The 19912-nt window shown below is 37.7% G+C and overlaps 1 protein-coding gene across 2 annotated transcripts; it reads right to left on the bottom strand.

Moving 5' to 3' along the window:
- Positions 1–461: 461 nt before the first annotated feature.
- LOC311431970 (uncharacterized protein) lies at positions 462–19194 on the bottom strand (the record flags this gene model as incomplete). 2 transcript variants are annotated; one of them, XM_084510012.1, is made up of 3 exons in its annotated part: positions 462–839; positions 2819–2995; positions 19012–19194. In XM_084510012.1, the coding sequence occupies 3 exons, from the start codon at positions 19192–19194 to the stop codon at positions 828–830; spliced, it is 372 nt and encodes a 123-aa protein (XP_084366138.1). In that variant the 3' UTR covers positions 462–827. The 2 variants fall into 2 exon arrangements, with proteins under 2 accessions (XP_084366138.1, XP_084366137.1); XM_084510011.1 differs by having other exon boundaries at positions 462–1813; positions 2844–2995.
- Between the last annotated feature and the right edge of the window lie 718 nt (positions 19195–19912).

Raw genomic sequence — 19912 nt, 5'->3', positions numbered from 1 at the left:
CATATAATTTGACTGAATTTGAGTTTGTTTTGCTGGATTTTTCTAGCTGTAGAAGGTACATTTTTACATGAGATTTCTTTCTTGTCAGGTGTCACAACTTTACACCAAAGAATGGAAGTGTTAACATTTCTCAAAATAAGGATGTGAAAATGGCCATAACAGTATACCTTTCCTTAATTTAATTCTTAGAATAGAAAATGCATTTTTATCTAGCCTAATTGTCAAAAAAATAAAAGGGAAGGGAAGGGAAGGGAAGGGAAGGGAAGGGAAGGGAAGGGAAGGGAAGGGAAGGGAAGGGAAGGGAAGGGAAGGGAAGGGAAGGGAAGGGAAGGGAAGGGAAGGGAAGGGAAGGGAAGGGAAGGGAAGGGAAGGGAAGGGAAGGGAAGGGAAGGGAAGGGAAGGGAAGGGAAGGGAAGGGAAGGGAAGGGAAGGGAAGGGAAGGGAAGGGAAGGGAAGGGAAGGGAAGGGAAGGGAAGGGAAGGGAAGGGAAGGGAAGGGAAGGGAAGGGAAGGGAAGGGAAGGGAAGGGAAGGGAAGGGAAGGGAAGGGAAGGGAAGGGAAGGGGGCAACTAGAGGCATGTATTTCTTGTGAAAAACATAGGTTTGTTTTTTAAAGTATGGCAAATGATTATACCATCAGGAAACCATTACAAGGGAAGGGTGTCCCAATGTCAACATAACTGTGGAGTTCACTGTGTATAAAGCAGTATCTCCCAAGAGGTACAGGAACAGAAAGTAGCAGTACATTGCATAGCTTGTATAGCTTGTTGGCACTGGAGACAAAGCTAGACTTTTCTGTGATCATTTTAATTTTTCATTTTGCAGCTTTCAGTTTTCCTCCTATGGAAGAGAAGGAGAGACAGAACAGTGCACAAATTAGAATTATTCCATCCCAGAGTTGGGATGCAGCTGAAGTACATACCAGGACCTGGTTGCTGGAAACTATTCCTTCATCCCAGTTTAAAGAGGGGTAGAAAGTCTAAAGCCCTCATAATTAGGCCTCAGATCTCCTCAGCCTCATTTTCTTTTTCTCTATCCACCACTGCTCAAATCAAGACTTTCATCTCTGTTTCCCCGATCTACTATTTTTCCCTAATTATTTGCTTTGAGCTCATAGTGTCTGAAATTGCGACATGGCCTCCAGCTCAAATATTTTTCAGGCCCAGAACTCTGTAGTATCTCACATATGGGAGCAAATGTACTCGATACTGCCAGTGTGACTTATGTTTAATACACACTGCCAAACCAAGTAGTGCAAGAAGATAATATTGATCCTGAGGTTAAAAAAAGAATAAAAAATAAAAATGTTGATTTATAGAAGATGCAAATAAATATGTGCATAGATGTAAGTCATGATTCAGTTATTGATTTATCTACTCATGAAGATATTGTTAGGTGTTGTTAAGCTAGATATGGAGAAACACAGTGATCTCAGTGCAAGTTCTATTCTCTGAATTAGCTTAATGGTCATAGTGACTATAAATATATAATTATAGTGTTCATATATATAAGCATAAACACACACATATGCATGCATGCATAGGCAAGTACATATGATCAGCAATATGCATGTAAATATGTGTGCAAGCATTTACAAATACCTACTTGGAAAGATAATGAAGGATAAATAAAGCAGTTGAAAATATTTCCCAATCTTCAGACTCAGGACTCTATATCAGAAATGGCCAATGTTACTTGGCCTTGTGGCAGAAACAACTTCAAGTGTGGTCATAGCTCCAAGTGTCCTTGGGTCACTGGAAACCAGAATCTTGGAGGAGCTTGCTGTGATGTTCAGGGACCTGATTTCTATCAATCTGTGGAACAGTTAATCAGGTAATGACTGTTACTATTAATGCACTTTATATATATATATATATATATATATTGGGTCCTATGTGACTCAATGTACCGTAAAATATACTTTATTTGCAGAAATAAGCACCACACTTTAATTAATTATTTACATATTTAAATTAATAAGATGGGATCTAATCACTCTCCTGTTCTGGAAAAATAATGTTAAAAGCTGAAAATGAGGAAAAAAATCAGCAGATGCCTGAAAGGAGAATGGAGAAATACAAAGAGTAGAGAGTGAATTCTCCTTTCCTCTGTAGGCACTAAAACTTGTAGTGAAAGCCTAGGCAGGATGCTCACTGGTCTTCCCTCACAGTAGCCGAGATCACAATTGGATTGCTTTTTCATTGGTTTTGTCCTCTGTTTTTTCATAAAAAGTAATGGGTGTGAGTTCCAGTTATACCACCTTCCTTCTATACCTCCCCTTTGCAAAGGATATTGTAACCAGAATGCTCCGTCTGAGCAATTTGCACTTTCTCTTCCACCTAAGATTCCAGACAGCCGTACCATCAGTTAACCTATTTCATGATTTATCTATTTTGCAGCTATTCAGCAGAACATTTTTGCATATATAACACATAGACCTAGCTACAGACCTCGTTTAACTGCTGCTGGAGCTTGCCAGAGAAGAATATCTTTTTGCATGGTAAAGGAAAAAATCACAGAATCACAGAATCACAGAATTTCTAGGTTGGAAGAGACCTCAAGACCATTGAGCCCAACCTCTGACCTAACACTAATGGTCCCCACTAAACCATATCCCTAAGCTCTACATCTAAACATCTTTTAAAGACCTCCAGGGATGGTGACTCCACCACTTCCCTGGGCAGCCCGTTCCAATGCCTAACAACCCTTTCAGTAAAGAAGTTCTTCCTAATATCCAACCTAAAACTCCCCTGGCGCAACTTTAGCCCATTCCCCCTCATCCTGTCACCAGGCACATGGGAGAACAGACCAAACCCCACCTCGCTACAGCCTCCTTTAAGGTACCTGTAGAGAGCAATAAGGTCACTCCTGAGCCTCCTTTTCTCCAGGCTGAACAAGCCCAGCTCCCTCGGCCGCTCCTCGTAGGACATGGTGGCTTGTACTTTCTCAGGGTTTCTTCCTAGACTCTTCTTGGGTGTCTGGACCTGTGTGGAGGCCTGAGAAAAGCAGAGCACAGTTCAGAGACAGAAAACAAGGGAAAATAAGTATAATTTGTAATTTCAGATTTACTGAAAGATGTAAGGGAAATAGAAGGTGTGAGGATTTACTTTGTCCCCACCTACAGGTCCTTAGGCATAAGACGATGAGAAGATAATACCTGTGGATAATAGGAACTCTCATACTATCTGGAGCACTGAGTTGAACACAAAAATGATTTTTGAAAATTTAGTTAGTCTTTTTCAGCCAAAATTTCTTAAACATGTCTGTTCATTGTAGTGCTAAGGAAATGGGGTGAGGATGAAGAGTGCTGAGGATTTTTTTTTTATTGTGCCTGCAAATTCAGTCTGTAACATGGATACAAAATTGTGGTGATTTCCATGTATATAAGAGCTACATTAGATGTCCCACTTTGCTTTCTAAATTTCTTCTCTCCTTCTTGTCATAGAAACTACATTTAAATAGGAGCAGGTCAAACCAAAACACGTAACAAGTCATAAAAGAATTATAATCAATTCTTTGTGTTGACTCATCCTGAGAGTTGATTCCTTTATGAGTGTTAATCTTTGACTGCTTTAGAAATATATTATTAAACGTACCTTGCTGATAAATGCAAAATACTTGCCATGATATGTGAGTGGGTCTAAGATACTGAATAATAAATTCCATGGAGAGTAAGTGAGAAATACAAGTGAGGCAGGTGTTTTTGTATTAAACGCAGAAAAAATAGATCATGCTGGATTTTCATTTGACTTGTTTAGGAGCTGCACAGCAGTGCCAAAGATTTATTTATTTTTAATAACTGCTATTTTAAAATTAAATAAAGAAAACCCTATTCAATTTTGGTTTCACAATCAGAGTATTTCACCACTTGTATTTATATTCATTGAATTCCAGAGTTAAATTTTAGAAACAGTAGGATACCCATTTTGATCCTAAGATTACAGGAATGTCCACTCATTTTTTTCAGCACTGAATTGAACACAAAATGCTTTCTGAAAATTCACTTGGCTTTTTTCAGCCAAAATTTCTTAAGGATATCTGTTCATTGTAGAGATGAGTAAATATGATGAGGATGAAAAGTGCTGAGGATTTTTTTTATTATTTTTATTATTATGCCTGCAAAGCATTTTTATCATTTTCCTTTGAAGTCTCTGCAAGTTATCTAAGTTTGTGTTAACTTTCTATATGAAAAGAAAAACTGATTTATCCTCCTAGGAGCCATTCTAAACATCGGAGAAAGCAAAGAGCAGGAATGAAATCTACCTGACTAAACAAAGCCCAGCGCAGAAAGCACAGCCATTGTAAAAGTTTATTTTAAATTCTGACTTGACTCCTACAACAAAGCTATCCAAATTCTGCTCCTAAATAAGTGAACACTGCAGCTCTCACTCTGAGTGAGATTTCTGTCTGCATGCCCCAAGGTTCCTTTTGGCTTGTAACTGATAGATTTCAGAGTATCATCCATGAGTAAAATAAAATAAAATACAATACAATACAATACAATACAATACAATGAAATCAGAAAATATAGGCATGATTGGTATTTATAACATCTTTCATGATGACTGCTTAGAAACAGAAGAAGTTTCACTGCCTGTTAATGTGTTGGATGAAACTACAGCAAGCTCTGCATCTGTTCCTTTGGTTGGTCCTAAAAGGAATCACAATGCTCAAGTCAAGATTTCAGTGGAAGTTAACCTCTTTTTTTTTATTTCAGCCTTAGTACAAGACACCTCAAGAATTTATTTTAGGATTTCCTAGATGTTTTTTTGTCCTTAAAATTGGGGAAAACAATTGTGTATATGGGATTTAGACTCTGTAACTCATATGTCACAGGAAGTCATAAAAGTCATGACCTTCTGTGTTTGATTTCCTGATATATGACACCTATGGCTAATTTAGTGCTTGTTAAAGGAATAATGTTAATGGTTAAGGAGTATGAAGCCACAATTAGATTTCGCAAGCATCTAACAACTGTAGCAAAGAGAGACTTTTATTCTGTATTTGCTGAAAACATACCAGAATGGTACCAATATCATCTGAGTAGGCTGGTCTGTCCAGTAGCTGAAATCTGTTGTTAACAACTAACCTTTTTGGTGTGCTGTCTCCATTATCTTCATCCTAAATCACACAGAACAACACCAGCTACTGTAAAGAAAATTATCTCTATTCCATCCAAAACCAGGATGACTTTCCAATTTGAGCTCCTGTATACCTAGTAAAGAGATTGTATTAGTTTATGTATCTACCTCAGAGTTTGAGTTGGTGGGATGATGCAAGAAACACATTTGCAATATAGTTACAAATGAATGACCATTGATTTGTTGCTCTACTTGCCAGCACAAGAGATTTCCAAATATTTGTCTTCCGTTACTCATAGTATTCAAAACAGTGTCTGTGAATCACCAATATTCACCAAATTTGTACTGGAAATACATTGTTCATTGCTCACTGTTCATTATTTGTTAGTCATAACTCATTATCTTCTGTTAAAGTTTCAGGCGGCTAATCAAGAAACAGAAAATATACTGTATGGCCAATAACATCCCACAAATAATGATTAATCAAAATGAGCAGTTCATGAAGAGCACAGTGACTAAAAATCATTCAGCTGAACCAGTTATCAAAGACACACAATGCTAATGTATTGACACAAATCAAGAGTGGTTTGTGAATGAGTCATCAACCAAAAGCCAATTTAATTTGGGGGTCCCAATGGCACTAGTAAATTAGTGTTTTGACATAAAATGTTAAGTTTAATTGTAACATTCCCCTTTCTTTAAATACTATTCCTGTATATCTTATCAAAGTGAACTGGGCAATCACACTTGACTGTAGAATTGCCTCTGGCTTTATGGGGGGAGGAATTAACTTTTATATGTGTTTTACTAAGATTACTTGCAACTTAATGTTTCCTTAGCTTGTTTTCTCTGCACCACCTTCTTTTTCCCATGAATATCAGCATAGCTCTAACTTACCCTTTGGCATTTTTTATGATGTTTTAACAGAAGCACCAGTTTATTGATTGAATGATACAAACAGGCATTTCTGGGACTGAGAATTTCACTCTGTATCCTAATAGTAGTCACACTTTTAAATTGACATTTTTTTCCTATGAATTCAAAGTAAAGAATAATATTATTGTGCTTTAACTATGTTTCAAATCTGCATGTCACAGCATTTTGAAAAAACAACATTATCAGGGCTGATGAAGATCCATTATATGATGCATTAAAATGCTAAATGGATTATCTACTCCAAATTAAGCTCTAGTAAGTCAGGACCAAATTAGCTACTACATCTGAAAAGAATGGGATGAAACATTAAGAAATTCTGAAAAGAATAAGCAAAATATAAAGACAGAATTTACCTTGGAGCTCTTGAAGACATTATGGAGATCTCTAAATTATGTGACTTTCTGGGCCCCAATTTAAATTGATGCAATTCCATTTATTAAAAAATGACTGTGGAAAGAGATGATTTTGACCAATTATATATAACTGATTTTTCCTGAGAAAGCTGATTATGGTACATCGTGCTGTTTCTTTCCTAGTACATCTACACTGAGATGACCTGAGATTTTACGTCCAACTAGAAAATTCAGAGATGACTCTGAATCATCCAGGACTAGACAGCTCAGAAGTAGTGGAGTAAGAAAAAACAAAAGCTTTTGTTTTTGCCTAAGTGGATTATGCCATTATTTACCTCAAGAGAGCATTCTAACTTTTAAGTCACATTTAGAGATCTGTAAGGATAAGAAACTCTTAAAATTTAAGGGCCAAAAGAGAGAACACCCACTGTTACCACTGCATGATGTCTACTAATATCCTGCTGAAGAGCCACTCCTTTTACTCCTTTTACATTATTGCCATACTTGATCTGGGCACAAAATTTCCACAATAATTCATTAGACATATTTTTTGCAATACAGTACTGATGTTTCAAAGTCGCTTCTCAGAACTTCAAAGAAAAATAAAACAAAACAGCGGCATACTTATTTATAGCTATAAGCCATATATAGTGCATATTACACTGCATTTGCAATGTAATAATTAACCTTTGAAGAAAAAACAAGGACAGTAATAGTAAGTGAAGGCAAGAAGTGAATGCAAATTATAAACATAATGCTTCTGGTAACTAAATCTGAAAGCAAACAAACAAACAAAAGCAACACACTTTTGGCATGGACATACACTGCACTTGTCAAATACAGTCAGAATAACTCATTTAATGGACAGTTTTTCCCACAGGGGTTAGGGAAAATGTTGATTCTGCAGTGTAATTCCCCTCAATTTTTCCCTCTCTCTGAGCTCTACTGCCATCACATAGAGCTATTTGTTGGAGAAATTGCCATCTTTTTCCATTAAAGGAAACTGCTTATCCTCCTAGCTTTCCTAATTTCATGTAGCAGATCATACCATGCATATAAGAGAGCTCAAAGTGACCTTTTGCACGTGTTTGCTTTTTTTTTTTTTATTAAGAATATTTCCTACACATCCATTTTTAAAGCAACATAAATGTTGCTATATATATATAAAATCTCTTAGAAACTACATCTCATTGGGGGTTTAAATTCTTTAAATCATATGGCAATTTATTTTGAAGATTATCTACAAATATTCTTCTGATATTTCGTACGTCTTTTGTTTTACTGGATGTTTTCTATCCATGTTTTCACATGAAAATAATGGGACAAAACTGAAAAAAAAAAAAGCCTGTGACATAGGATGAATTTTTTAACATAATAGTAACAGTTTCTATTAATTAATTGTCTAACAATGGAAAAGTGAATAAAACAACAGGAACAAAAATGAAAGCATACTTTTTATGATGAGAAAACTATTATCATGGGCTTGTAGAAGAAACAGGTACCTTACCTTCATACACAGGACCACTTCCTATTTTTTTTGCTAAAAGATACATTTTAAGGCTGTATAAACACTCTCAATTCTCTAACCTCTTATTTAAGCCTCAAGCAAAATTTGAAATGCTGTGACTACATACAGGTTAACTATACCTGAAGGGATAAACTTAGACAATCAGAACAAGAATTTTTTCTAACAAATGTGGGCACAATCTGCTGATTTCAGAGCTTGTGTTGGCTAGCTCCAGATAAAAGAATAACTCCTGTTAAATTAGTGAAATGGCATCATTTACTCACCATGTCACCAAGAGCAGGCCAAAGAAGCCTAGAATGTCTATTAAATGTAAATCGGACTCTCTTACCTGTAGTTCTGTCTTTATGATATTTATTGCTGTGTGCTTTTAACTTATAAGTGTGAAGAGATCTCAGCTATTGAAGAGATCTCATTGCTGTTGTGATGGCTTGTTCTCTTGCTGTTTGTGGTTTGTGTTTGAGGCAATACTGGTGTGTAAGTATTGAAATATGGGTAGCTGTGCTTTCAGAGCAACAAAGGGAGGATCAGAGGTAGTTGTCTCTTTTGTTAGATAAACAGCATGTTTGTTTGCTCCAGCTATACCATGTAGCACAGACCAGTGCCTTCAGCAGCTGGGCACATTCCAAGAGGCCAGGGAAGTCTTCTGCTTGACCCATCCTTCAATTCTCCATGAGACACACATGCAAAGAAACATATGTTTCCCTAAAATGAGAATTAAAGAATTACATTGAAATGTAAGGGACTTAGCAAGAGGGCACATGCAAATGAACTGCAAAATCATCTCTGACATGTGACAGTCTTTTCTCTGTAAAAGCATGAGCAACTTCCATCCACAAGTATAAAAATCCTTCTTGTTTGTGCAGTGAAGGAAGACTGGTTCAGATTCTGCTGTCAGTTCTAATGCATGCATTAAAGATTTGTCACTGTGGGATCTAATTGTGACCTCCACAGAGATTTCCAGTTTTGCATTAGATATTACTATGCAGAAACTGACCCCTGTGAGTCCAAAGAAGTACTAATAAAACAGATAACAGCAAAGAATATGGCTCAGTGCTGACTTCCAAATATTGTTAATAAATAATATATCATGATCGATGGCTAAGAATTGGAGCAGGAATTAGAGCTTTTCCCTTTGCATAGGACTTGTGACTTGGTCCCTTTAGAAATGATTTCTCTGCCAGTAACACTGAAAAAAAAAAAAAAATATATATATATATATATAAAGACTTTCATTGATATCACACTAGCCTAAATTTTGCATCTAATATAGAGTTGAGCTAAAAAAAGAAAAAAAAAAAAAAAAAAAGCTCATAAGGATACCAAAAGTAGTAATAAAATTGACTTTTCTGAGTTCATAAATTGTGACCAGTAGATACATTAATGCAACATTTACAATTATGATATATAATATTTTGCATGTCATTAAGGTACAGGATAGTATGAGGACTGTGTTATAGCAATTCTGTTAAAATCTACTTAGTAGCTAAATTAATGAAGTCACTATGTTCATTTTTCATATTGCTCAGTGCTAATCAGAATTTTTGAACTTGTTGGGAAAGAACACTGATATTTAGAAACCTAAATAGGTATTCTGATCTTTCAGAACAGTTGATGAGAACCCATTTCAAAATCTTGGGGAGCATTAGCAGTCTGAGTAGCAATGGGAACTGATTGCATGGAATTTTGACATCGCTTTATTAGGGGAATCTGAGGATTTATCTTGTTATACAGGAAAGCCTGAAGCAGAAGTAAATGGCATTTCTGTTGTGGATTATGTTCATAGAATGGTATCAAATAAATGCAAGTATCTTTATCCATTTCTAATTTGTGTGTTAGAGTTCATGTATTAGGCCTATAAAACTAAACCTGTGAATTTATCAACTTTTTGAGTGCCAAACAAAGAAGTTTACCTATTTTAATGATGACACAGACCACAGCTTTCAGAACAAGTGACATTTTGGCATCTAACATAATAGGTGGTAGTCAGAGCTATAGAAAACAAGGCTAAGACTTGAGTATCTAAAAAGGCAAAATAAAAACAAAACAAAACAAAACAAAACAAAATAAAATAAAATAAAATAAAATAAAATAAAATAAAAATAAATAAATCTGTATGCACTTTCATTAACTAGAATTTGATATTTGTTTTTTATTGATCCTTTGGGTATTGAAACTATTTTTTTATAGAAGTAAATATTCATACTAATATAATTAAAAAACATTGCTCTAAGGAAAATTTCTGGAAGTATTTTACCCTTCCATTTCTTGGCCTTTTGACACTGGGAGCAGAAACAGAATTTGTAACTCTGTTAGAAATTTATGGAATGGCTTTTAGTAATAGACCATAACTGATAACGTATTGGGGTTTTAGAACTTAATTCAAATATACTTTCTATTTTAAAGTTATAATGACTAGCCATGTCTGCTTGCATAAAATTATCTGTTAGTTAGATATTTTTCAGTAGCTGAGACATCATTTGATTGTCTCAGTTTGTTTTGCAGGCAGTTCACCTGCTCTTCATCTAAACTTAAACATTTCTGTTTACACATCAGAAAATATAGAAAGACGGTAATATTTAGAAAACAAAGAAGAATGGAAACTGCATTCAAATGCATTTTATATATATAATTATCCCATAATTAAAGTAATTACAATTTGTGGTGAAAAATAGTCTTTATTTTTATTTGCAGGTTTCTTGAGGGGTTTTGCTGATCATAAAGAAGCTATATGAAAAATAATTGGAGATTTTCTCATTTCTGCAAAAGATTTAAGTTGCAGAGGATATGTTCTTCACGAAACAACTATGCATTTTTACAGTCCATTAATTGACGGGGATGTATGAAAGAGCTAGCTAGACTGATATTCAAACATGTTCATGAGTTTAAATAATCTCAACTGTCACCCCAGCACCCCAGCTACTTTGGTTATAAATTATCTGAATTCTCTGAGTAGAGAGGATTTCTAACATACAACACTGCAAACACTAAAAATGAGGACTGGTTCTGCTGTCTGCTTCATCATGAAAATGCGCCAATTCATTTCAAAATTATGGGTCTTCTGCAAGTGATGGATTTCTTGTCTTGTACTGCTTTAGAAATTGTACATTCAGTTTCTTTTTTTTTTTTTTTTTTTTTTTTTTTTTTTTACCAAAAGCTAGGAAAGCGAGAAACTTACTTTATAAAGTGAAAGTTTATGTGTCCATGAAACATCCCATCTCTATGAAACAACCCATCATCTTTCAGGAGCAAACTGCTCCAGCACAGGTTCCCCATGGGTGGGTGGCAGCTCCCCCCAGGCCTTCTGCTCCTGCGTGGGCTCCTCTCCATGGGCTGCAGCTCCAGCCCAGGGTCTGCTCCTGCGCGGGCTCTCCATGGGCTGCAGCCTCCTCAAGGCCACATCCACCTGCTCCACCAGGGGCTCCTCCACAGGCTGCAGCATGGAGATCTGCTCCATGTGGGACCCATGGGCTGCAGGGAGACAGCCTGCTGCATGCTTGGGGGCACCAGACCTGGATGCAGCACTCCAACTGGGGCCTCACAAGGGCAGAGCAGAGGGGCATAATCACTTCCCTCAACCTGCTGGACACTCCTCTGTTGATGTAGGCCTGGATGCAAGATACTCTAGCCAGCTGCACTACTACTGCTGGGAAACATGCAGAGCAGAACCTGGAGTCTTAAAACCTTCAGTATAAATAGCAGGACTTTTTCTTTTCTGGATTTATGCTTTTTTACCTTGCAATCTACATTTTTCTCCTTCACAGGACTACACAAGAAAAATCGTTATGAGCAGATTAATCCTAAAATGAACCACATGTTTGAAATAGCATATACATGGGACATATTCAGCAAGAAATACTAGTCAGCTGCTACTTTTGCTTGATTGCATTCATGTAAATATTGATATGTTCACAATCAATATCTGCCAGGACTGTGGAAAATTAGGAAAGCTGTAACTTTCATAGCATGACATCTTTTTATTGTACAGCTAAACGGAAGTGTGTATTGACTTGATCTCCTGAGAAAACCATCTATTTATTACTTGAAATGAGCCATATCAAAGGACAAGATGGATATTTTTACAATGATAACAGGCAAAGTAGAACATGTTTGGGAATTTCATTCTTCTTTTATGCATGATCTGCAGAAAAATATCATCAAAATTCTTCTATCTGATTTGACATCAGGGACTAAAGGAGCAGTCATTACAGAAGGTCTTTAAAATAAAGATTGTAAAAGATATTCCTCCACTGCAGCCTCTGACACCATATTCTGGTTTCCAGAATGTAACATTTTTACACATGTTGCTGCCTGCTGTCATCAGAACCATCATACATGAATGCTTTATGTGTAGTCTGACTCAAGAATGTCAACTGTGAATTTTAGGGTGCATGAGAAAATGTCTGTTTCTCTGAGGGACATCTTGAAGCTCTAGAAATATAACAAGACTTCCATCTGGTATAACATTTACTTGAATGCCTTTGTTCTTGGGAGACTTACAAGTTCTAGACCTGGCTTTGGTCCTTTGGTGATGGTTCACAGAATCACAGAATCACAGAATTTCTAGGTTGGAAGAGACCTCAAGATCATCGAGTCCAACCTCTGACCTAACGCTAGCAGTCCCCACTAAACCATATCCCTAAGCTCTACATCTAAACGTCTTTTGAAGACTTCCAGGGATGGTGACTCCACCACTTCCCTGGGCAGCCCGTTCCAATGCCTCACAACCCTTTCAGTAATGCACATCTGTCCTACTGTATCTCCCACACTGTGCAAACGGAGAAAGCTAACTGCCTGAGAGCAGCTAATGACTCCCTACCAATCAATTTATAAGGTATGAATACATTGTTTGCTTTTAATTTCTGACCCCAAGCTTGTAGTCTTTATGTCCCCAGAATATCTGTTGCAATTATTTGCAGCTCACGTTTGCACATATCACAAATTCTAGGTGAACTGAGTGCAGCTGCTCTTTTGCACATCAGATATCCAGACCTCTGCAACTCTGAAGGCTAAAGTAATTTTCCAAGACTACCTTTTTAGAATCAGAGGAATAAATTGAGTAAAATGAGAAGACTGGCTCAGCTGATCTTAAGAAATATTGAGACAAGCTTAAAAGAGGTTTGGATATACAGTATGTAAAAGAGCATAACTGGGACTGGATTCTTGAATGACCCAGTGCCCAGTGTATCACGACAGCAGTTCTACCTGCTCTATTAGTTATTCATTTATAACATTTAAAAACAAAACAAACCAACCAACCAAACAAACAAACAAAATAGTTCCCAAATAATTCTACAATTATTTGTTAATAATTTAAATATCATAGTGATAGTTAGGGAGAATTCATACCCTCAAAGCAAAAGAGACTAAATGAGATCTCAGGAATTTTTGTGCCCAGTATGACATATGAGAAGACTAACTGCTAAACTTGATCTCTTCCTAAAACTGTACCATCCTTGGGAAGTCAGCTCCATTTATAACTAGCCTTGCTCTTAAAATGCTACCCCAGAATTGAAAATAAATCTTCCTTGCAGGTCAGGTTTATCAAAAATCCATAAAATAAGCAAAAACAAGCAAACAACATTCTTCCACTGTTTGGAAGTACACTTTAACCACCATGTTGGCACTTAATAATAGTTTAAAAAATGATATTATTGAGGATAACAGACCACTTTGGAGCAGTGAAATTTCAAAATAGATAGTTCATCTGTTTTATAGATTAAAAAAGTTATTTTTGTGATTAAGTTTATTGCTAACCTAAGCAGCTTAGACTGGCAGTTGTGTCAGATTGGCAATTTACACCTTCAGCAGAGGATTTGGGAAAACTACTCTGTTTTGACAAGTTTCTTTCACTTTCCCTTTTTACTCAGTTTTATGGATCCTCTCCTTTTCATTTAATTTTGACATTCTGGAGGAGGTTTAAGATGCACTTTCTTAAAATGTTTATTTTGTTATTGTCAGCAGGAGATCTCAGATAACAGAAAATCTGATTATAGACACACTATAACCTTCATTCTATTTTAATGTTAAGAGCAGTTTAATGAAAATTTTACAGTCAGGGATCACCCTTCCACTTTTCGTAAGAATTCACCACATAACCGCTATCTGATACCTATGTGAGAAAGAGGGAATGAGGGCCCCCATTTGGAATGTACCTTGAATTCAATGACTTCCAAGTCCAAGCCCTTTGTTTGCAGAATTGCTTTCTGTAGGTATGCCATAACAAGTCTGGTGTCATTGATATGTCAGTTTCCTCAAGTCGTCACTAAAACAGTAAAAGCATTTCATCTCAACTGATTCTTAAACTAATAATATAGCAAGTTAATATTTTATGTGTATTTGATATATACATAATATGATAATATTATTAATATGATAAAAGAAATTAACATTTAATAATAATAGGACGTATGCTCTGAGAGACCTTAAAATCTACCTGAAACTTTCAATGAAACAGTTTAGAAGGAGCTATGTCCTTTGGACAGGAATAGAGAATTTTCTCACTTAAGAAGATTCAGGATGCAGTTACAGCATGTGTCTGCTGGTCCTGGAGTTGTCCTGGTTAATGAAGTGGCAGTCACTTTCTGTTATAACCGTTCCTTATTAAGCTAATCCGTTATCTGCATAATAAACTCATCTGTCAATGATAATTGAGTCTGCTTTTTATTCAGGGTGCAGCACTGCCTGCACTTTATCTAAGGCTTCTGAACTTTCCAACTCACACCATTGTCTGTCATGTGTCCTGGATCAAACCAAGCATGGTGCAGCTCCCAGTGGGAGGGCTTACTCTGGAGTTTGAAATGAAGCAAACTCTAAAAGCATGGGTGCTTGGGAAACACAGAAAAGATGGGCTTTCAAAGCAACCCATCAGCACAAGCATATCTGCTTTTATTTATATTTCAAACTAGTGTTTAGTTTTAAATACAACAATTAATTAAAAAAAAATACCTGCAAATGTAATTACAGTTAAGTTTTTCACAAGATATATTCAGGCTTTATTCTCTGTTACAAATCTTCTAAATATTCTAAGAATTTATAATCTTAGAGTGTATTAATGCTTTCAGTTTTCTGTATGATCACTTCATTAGCCACTAACTTTCCTAATTTTTCCTTCCTCTTTGACACATGAACTTGAGTAGATGGAGACTGATTAAAGGAGATTTCAAAACCACACACCACTAATGTGAATTCTGTAATCATTTCAGTTTGTTGTCCAATTTTCTGTTTTCAGGAGAACAGAGTTTTATCAATACTGAGAATTTTTATAAATGTTTCAAATATTTTTATTTGTATTTATTTCTCACTTATTTCTAAGACTCTTTTTTCCATTGTTTGACAGTCCTTCAATATAGCATTTCATGAACTAATTCTTTTACTTTTTAAACATTTTTAATAATGATCTTTTTTCTATTAGTGCATACATATATCTTAGGAGATATCTGTCTTAGGAGATCAGCTATAGCTCAACCAAACATAATAGTTGAGATCTACTAAGGTACTGCATGTATCAGAGAGCAGTTTCATACCATGTGGATAAAATTGTCTAACAATATTGATGTACAGATGTACTTTGATATGATTAATTACCAAATAATCAATAGAAATCCAGTATTTTTAACTGCTTTAACATTTTAAATTCTAAGCACTATGATTTTGAGTTAAATAGGAAATATTTTCACCATTTGTAGATTGAAATTTCCATGCTACTTCTATAGATCTGTATACAAGAAGTATTCACACTACAGAGATTTCCTTCTTTAACTAGGTGATGATTTTGCAGAACGAGCAGCACATTCTTTTTTTTTTTTTTTCCCAAGTAATTATGTTTAAAATTTAAATTTCTTAGTCTTATGCACGTAAACATTAGTTTTTTTGACCTCTACAGCAATGGAAAACATTTTTGTGTGTTTAACAGAGGTATCTCAGATCTTTTCAAACCAGCCAAGGTGTCCAGTGAAACAAGAGTTATCCACTCACACCTTAGAATTTCTTCTTACTCATTTATTATTTCTCAATGAAGATCTGAAATTTATAATCCAAACACACACACACACACACACACACAAAAAAGTAATTTGATTTTTATGCCCCTCCAAAGACTTTTGAATAATAAATGTCAATAGTACACCAAAAAAAAAAAAATAATAAATAATTAACCACACTTTAAACTATAGCTGAAATTATAATTCTTCTGGTATATGATGTGGAATTAGGATGGATGATTCATTTCTATTTTTCATGGAGATAATTTTTCATACACCTTGGTTCTTCAGATGAACACTGTTTTAAAACCATTACAGCTCCTTAATTCAGAGTAGTTACATGTGAACACCATAAATTTGTGCCCAACAGAGGCAGAGTTCAGCCTGAAGCTTTGAACTGTCAATATCAAGGGGAGTTCTGACAGAATATGTGGTAATGGTAGGATGTCTGTTTTTAACTGTGAAATGGTCTCTCGTTATTTGATTGAGACAATACAACAGAGCAGGTCTGATTAGAAACCTGGCACATTGTTTTGAACCCACTTTCCCCCAGTGATTTTTCTCCTGTTCAGCCTTTGTAACAGTTCAATACATTTTTTTTTTAATTTCCCTCAAATCCCTGCGTGTGTGTGTGTTTTATTGTTGATATTTGTAATAATTCTATGATTCTACGACTGCCTAAAATAAAAACACAGCAACAAGAAAAACCAAAACCCAAAACCAAAACAAACAAACAAAAAACAGCAAACAGACATCTGCAGCCATGTTTAATTCCAAGGCATGATGTCAACAGACAAAAAGGCCAAAGTGCTCCAAGCTACTTGCCATCTGCTTCTTTTTCTCTTATGTCTTCACCACCACCTTAAATCAAGGGGGAAAGACAAGACAGCTCCAGAGATTGAGTTATCAGCAACTATTATTTCCATGAAGAAATGACTGAAAATATAGAGAAAAGTATCTCAGAAGAGAGTCAGAAAGAATCTCAGGAGGGTTTTTTTGTTTGTGTTTGTTTGTTTTAACCTTAGAGAAATGTTGTGTACAGTTAGCTAAACCATCAGCTACAGCTTGAGGATCAGAAGACCTCAAGCGTATTTACCACTCATTTGTTGCATCATCAGGAATACTCTCTTTATCTCAGTACAACTGCTTCTCTAGTGGAGAGACCTAATATTTATCAACTTGAAAAATGGGGGTTGTGGCAACTGCACACTGATTTCACCATGAGAAGTGTTATACATTAATAGATGTGTTCTCTAAAGCACAAGCAAAAACTTCTTACAAAAGTTGGCTTTAAAGTGTGAACAGTGGTTTACATGAAACTGTAAATAGCTAATTTTCATCTGAAAAAAAAAAAATAAATAAAATTATTACAAACATGAAAGAAGAGCAAACAATTTGCATTTTCCTTAACAGAAACAATTATAAATATGTATAATTATGGAAGCACTTAAAAGAATGACATCCTGCTGCGTAGAAAAATAAAAAGGATTTTATGAATGTATAAATTAAAGTGATTTTACTTTAAGAGCATGAACCTTAGTCACAGGAATTTATTTTTTTTTTAGGTTTCACCAGAAGATTTAAGTTCCTCATCAGGAGCTATACAGGAAGGTTGAAATATAACTCTATGTATTTTAAGGTACATCCCTGAATCATTTTATTGGGCTTACAAGGCAAGGGTTTGGTAGCAGGGAGGCTGCAGGGGTGGCCCACTGCAGGGGTGGCCCGCTGCTGACCAGAGCTAAGCCAGGAAGCTGGTTGGGCCTCTAAGAGCAGATTGAAGGAAGGGGGAAAAAAAGCAAAACTGCACAACAGCAGCTGGGAGAAGTGCAAAGCAGCCCTGCAGACCCCCAGGTCAGTGCAGCAGGAGGGCAGGAGGCGCTCCAAGCACACAGCAGCAGTTCCCCTGCAGCCTGTGGAGAGGCCCCTCCCTGGTACAGCAGGCTGTCCCCCCGAAGCCCATGGGTCCCACATGGAGCAGATCTCCACATTGCAGCCCGTGGAGGAGCCCCTGCTGGAGCAGGTGGATGTGGCCTGGGCTGCAGCCCATGGAGAGACCCCGCAGGAGCAGGCCCCGGCCTGGAGCTGCAGCCCGTGGAGAGGAGCCCATGCAGGAGCAGAGGGTCTGGGGGGAGCTTCTAACGTGTTTCTAACATGTCTTTGTATACAAGATATTAAATAGTTTGTATATTTATTTTCTCCATGAGACATGGAGAATGTAATGAATTAAAGACACTAGTTTCATCAAGGTATTAATATGACCTGGTGATTGTCAAGATAATAAAAGAGATTGCATGTTCCTGTGGCAAAGGGAATATCAAGAATTCGAAGAGCCAAATGCAGAAAAGCTTCAAGGTTGACACTGAAGACATAAATGCTAATAGTTGCCTCAGCCTGACTGAGCCTGACATAGGTGTGACTGACACCTATGATTTTCTGTACTGTTTACAGGAGTCGTACACGTGGACAGAGTCACAATCTTGGACAGTCTCAGTCTTTAGTGGCAATACCGGTTGTTCTCTGGATACCCAGTACCCTGAGCTGGTGGCAGGGGATGGGGAGCAGAATGTGGCCCTCACCATCTGTCGTGGTTCCGCTCGAGTGGGCAGCCGAGCTCCACCACAGCCGCTCTCTCACTCCCCCTCCTCAAAGAGGAATGGGGAGAAAATATGTGAAAAGGGCTCAAGGATTGAGATAAGGATGAGAAAATCACGCAATAATTATTGTAACGGGCAAAACAGACTCGGCATAAGGAGATAGTAAGATTTATTGCCTACAACTAACAAGCGAGAGAAGTGAGAAAACAAAGGAAAAAAAAAACAAAAGCACCTTCCCCCCCCATCCACCCTCTTCCACCTCCTCCCCCCGAGCGGCGCAGGGGAACGGGGAATGGGGGTTATGGTCAGTCTACAGCACTTCTTCTCTGCCGCTCCTTCTCGGTCACTCTTGTCCCCTGTGCTGTGGGGTCCCACCCACGGGATGCAGTCCCTGATGAACTGATCCGGCGTGGGCTTCCCACAGGCAGCAGCTCTTCCAGAACTGCTCCAGATATGGGTCCGTACCACGGGGTCCATTCCTCAGGAGAAAACTGCTCCAACCTGGCTCCCCTACGGGCAGCAGCTCCTGCCAGGTCACCTGCTCCTGCGTGGGCTCCTCTCCACGGGCTACAGGTCCGGCCCGGAATCTGCTCCGGCAGGGGTCTTCCACAGGCGGCAGCCTCCGTCGGTGCAGGGCCACCTGCTCCACCGTGGTCTCCTCCACGGGCTGCAGCGTGGAACCCTGCTCCACCGTGGTACTCCATGGGCTGCAGGGGGACATCCTGCTTCACCATGGTCCTCACCACAGGCCGCAGGGGACTTCTGCTCCGGCGCCTGGAGCACCTCTCCCCCTCCTTCTACACTGACCTTGGTGCAAGGCTGTTCTCTCACTCCCTTGACTCTCCCGGCTGCTGTGTGGCGCAGCGTTTTTTCCCTGTCTTAAATATGCTCTCACAGAGGCGCAAAACAACATCGCTTATTGGCTCGGATCTGGAAAACAATGGGGCCCTTCCCAAACATGGGGCAGCTTCTAGATCTTTCTCACAGAAACCACCCCTATGGCTCCCTGCTACCAAAACCTTGCCACGTAAACCCACTACATTCCACCCCTCGCCTCTGTTAAAAGCATATTTAAGACTACACACAACATACCATCACTTTACAATTATCACAACAACCTTCACAAACTTCACTTACATCAAAAAGAAAAAGAATTCACCACACCAAAATAAACATAACATCATCACAGCACCGACAAGGTGGACATTTTACACACACATCACCCCTCGTCCCTTCACCACACTAACATCTCACAGTTACTGCTTTCTTAAATTCTTCACAACTTGTACATTCCTAACAATCATCCTGCACATATTTTTGCCCGTTACTTCTACTAACTATCATCCTTATCTCAAATTCCTCGAGCCCCACGTTGGGCGCCAAAAAAGACTGTCGTGGTTCCGCTCGAGTGGGCAGCCGAGCTCCACCACAGCCGCTCT

The sequence above is a fragment of the Aythya ferina genome (assembly GCF_964211825.1).
Source record: "Aythya ferina genome assembly, chromosome: 2".
Classification (NCBI taxonomy): domain Eukaryota; kingdom Metazoa; phylum Chordata; class Aves; order Anseriformes; family Anatidae; genus Aythya; species Aythya ferina.
Note: the sequence above shows the minus strand (reverse complement) of the source record. Positions and strands in the feature narration are given on the sequence as shown.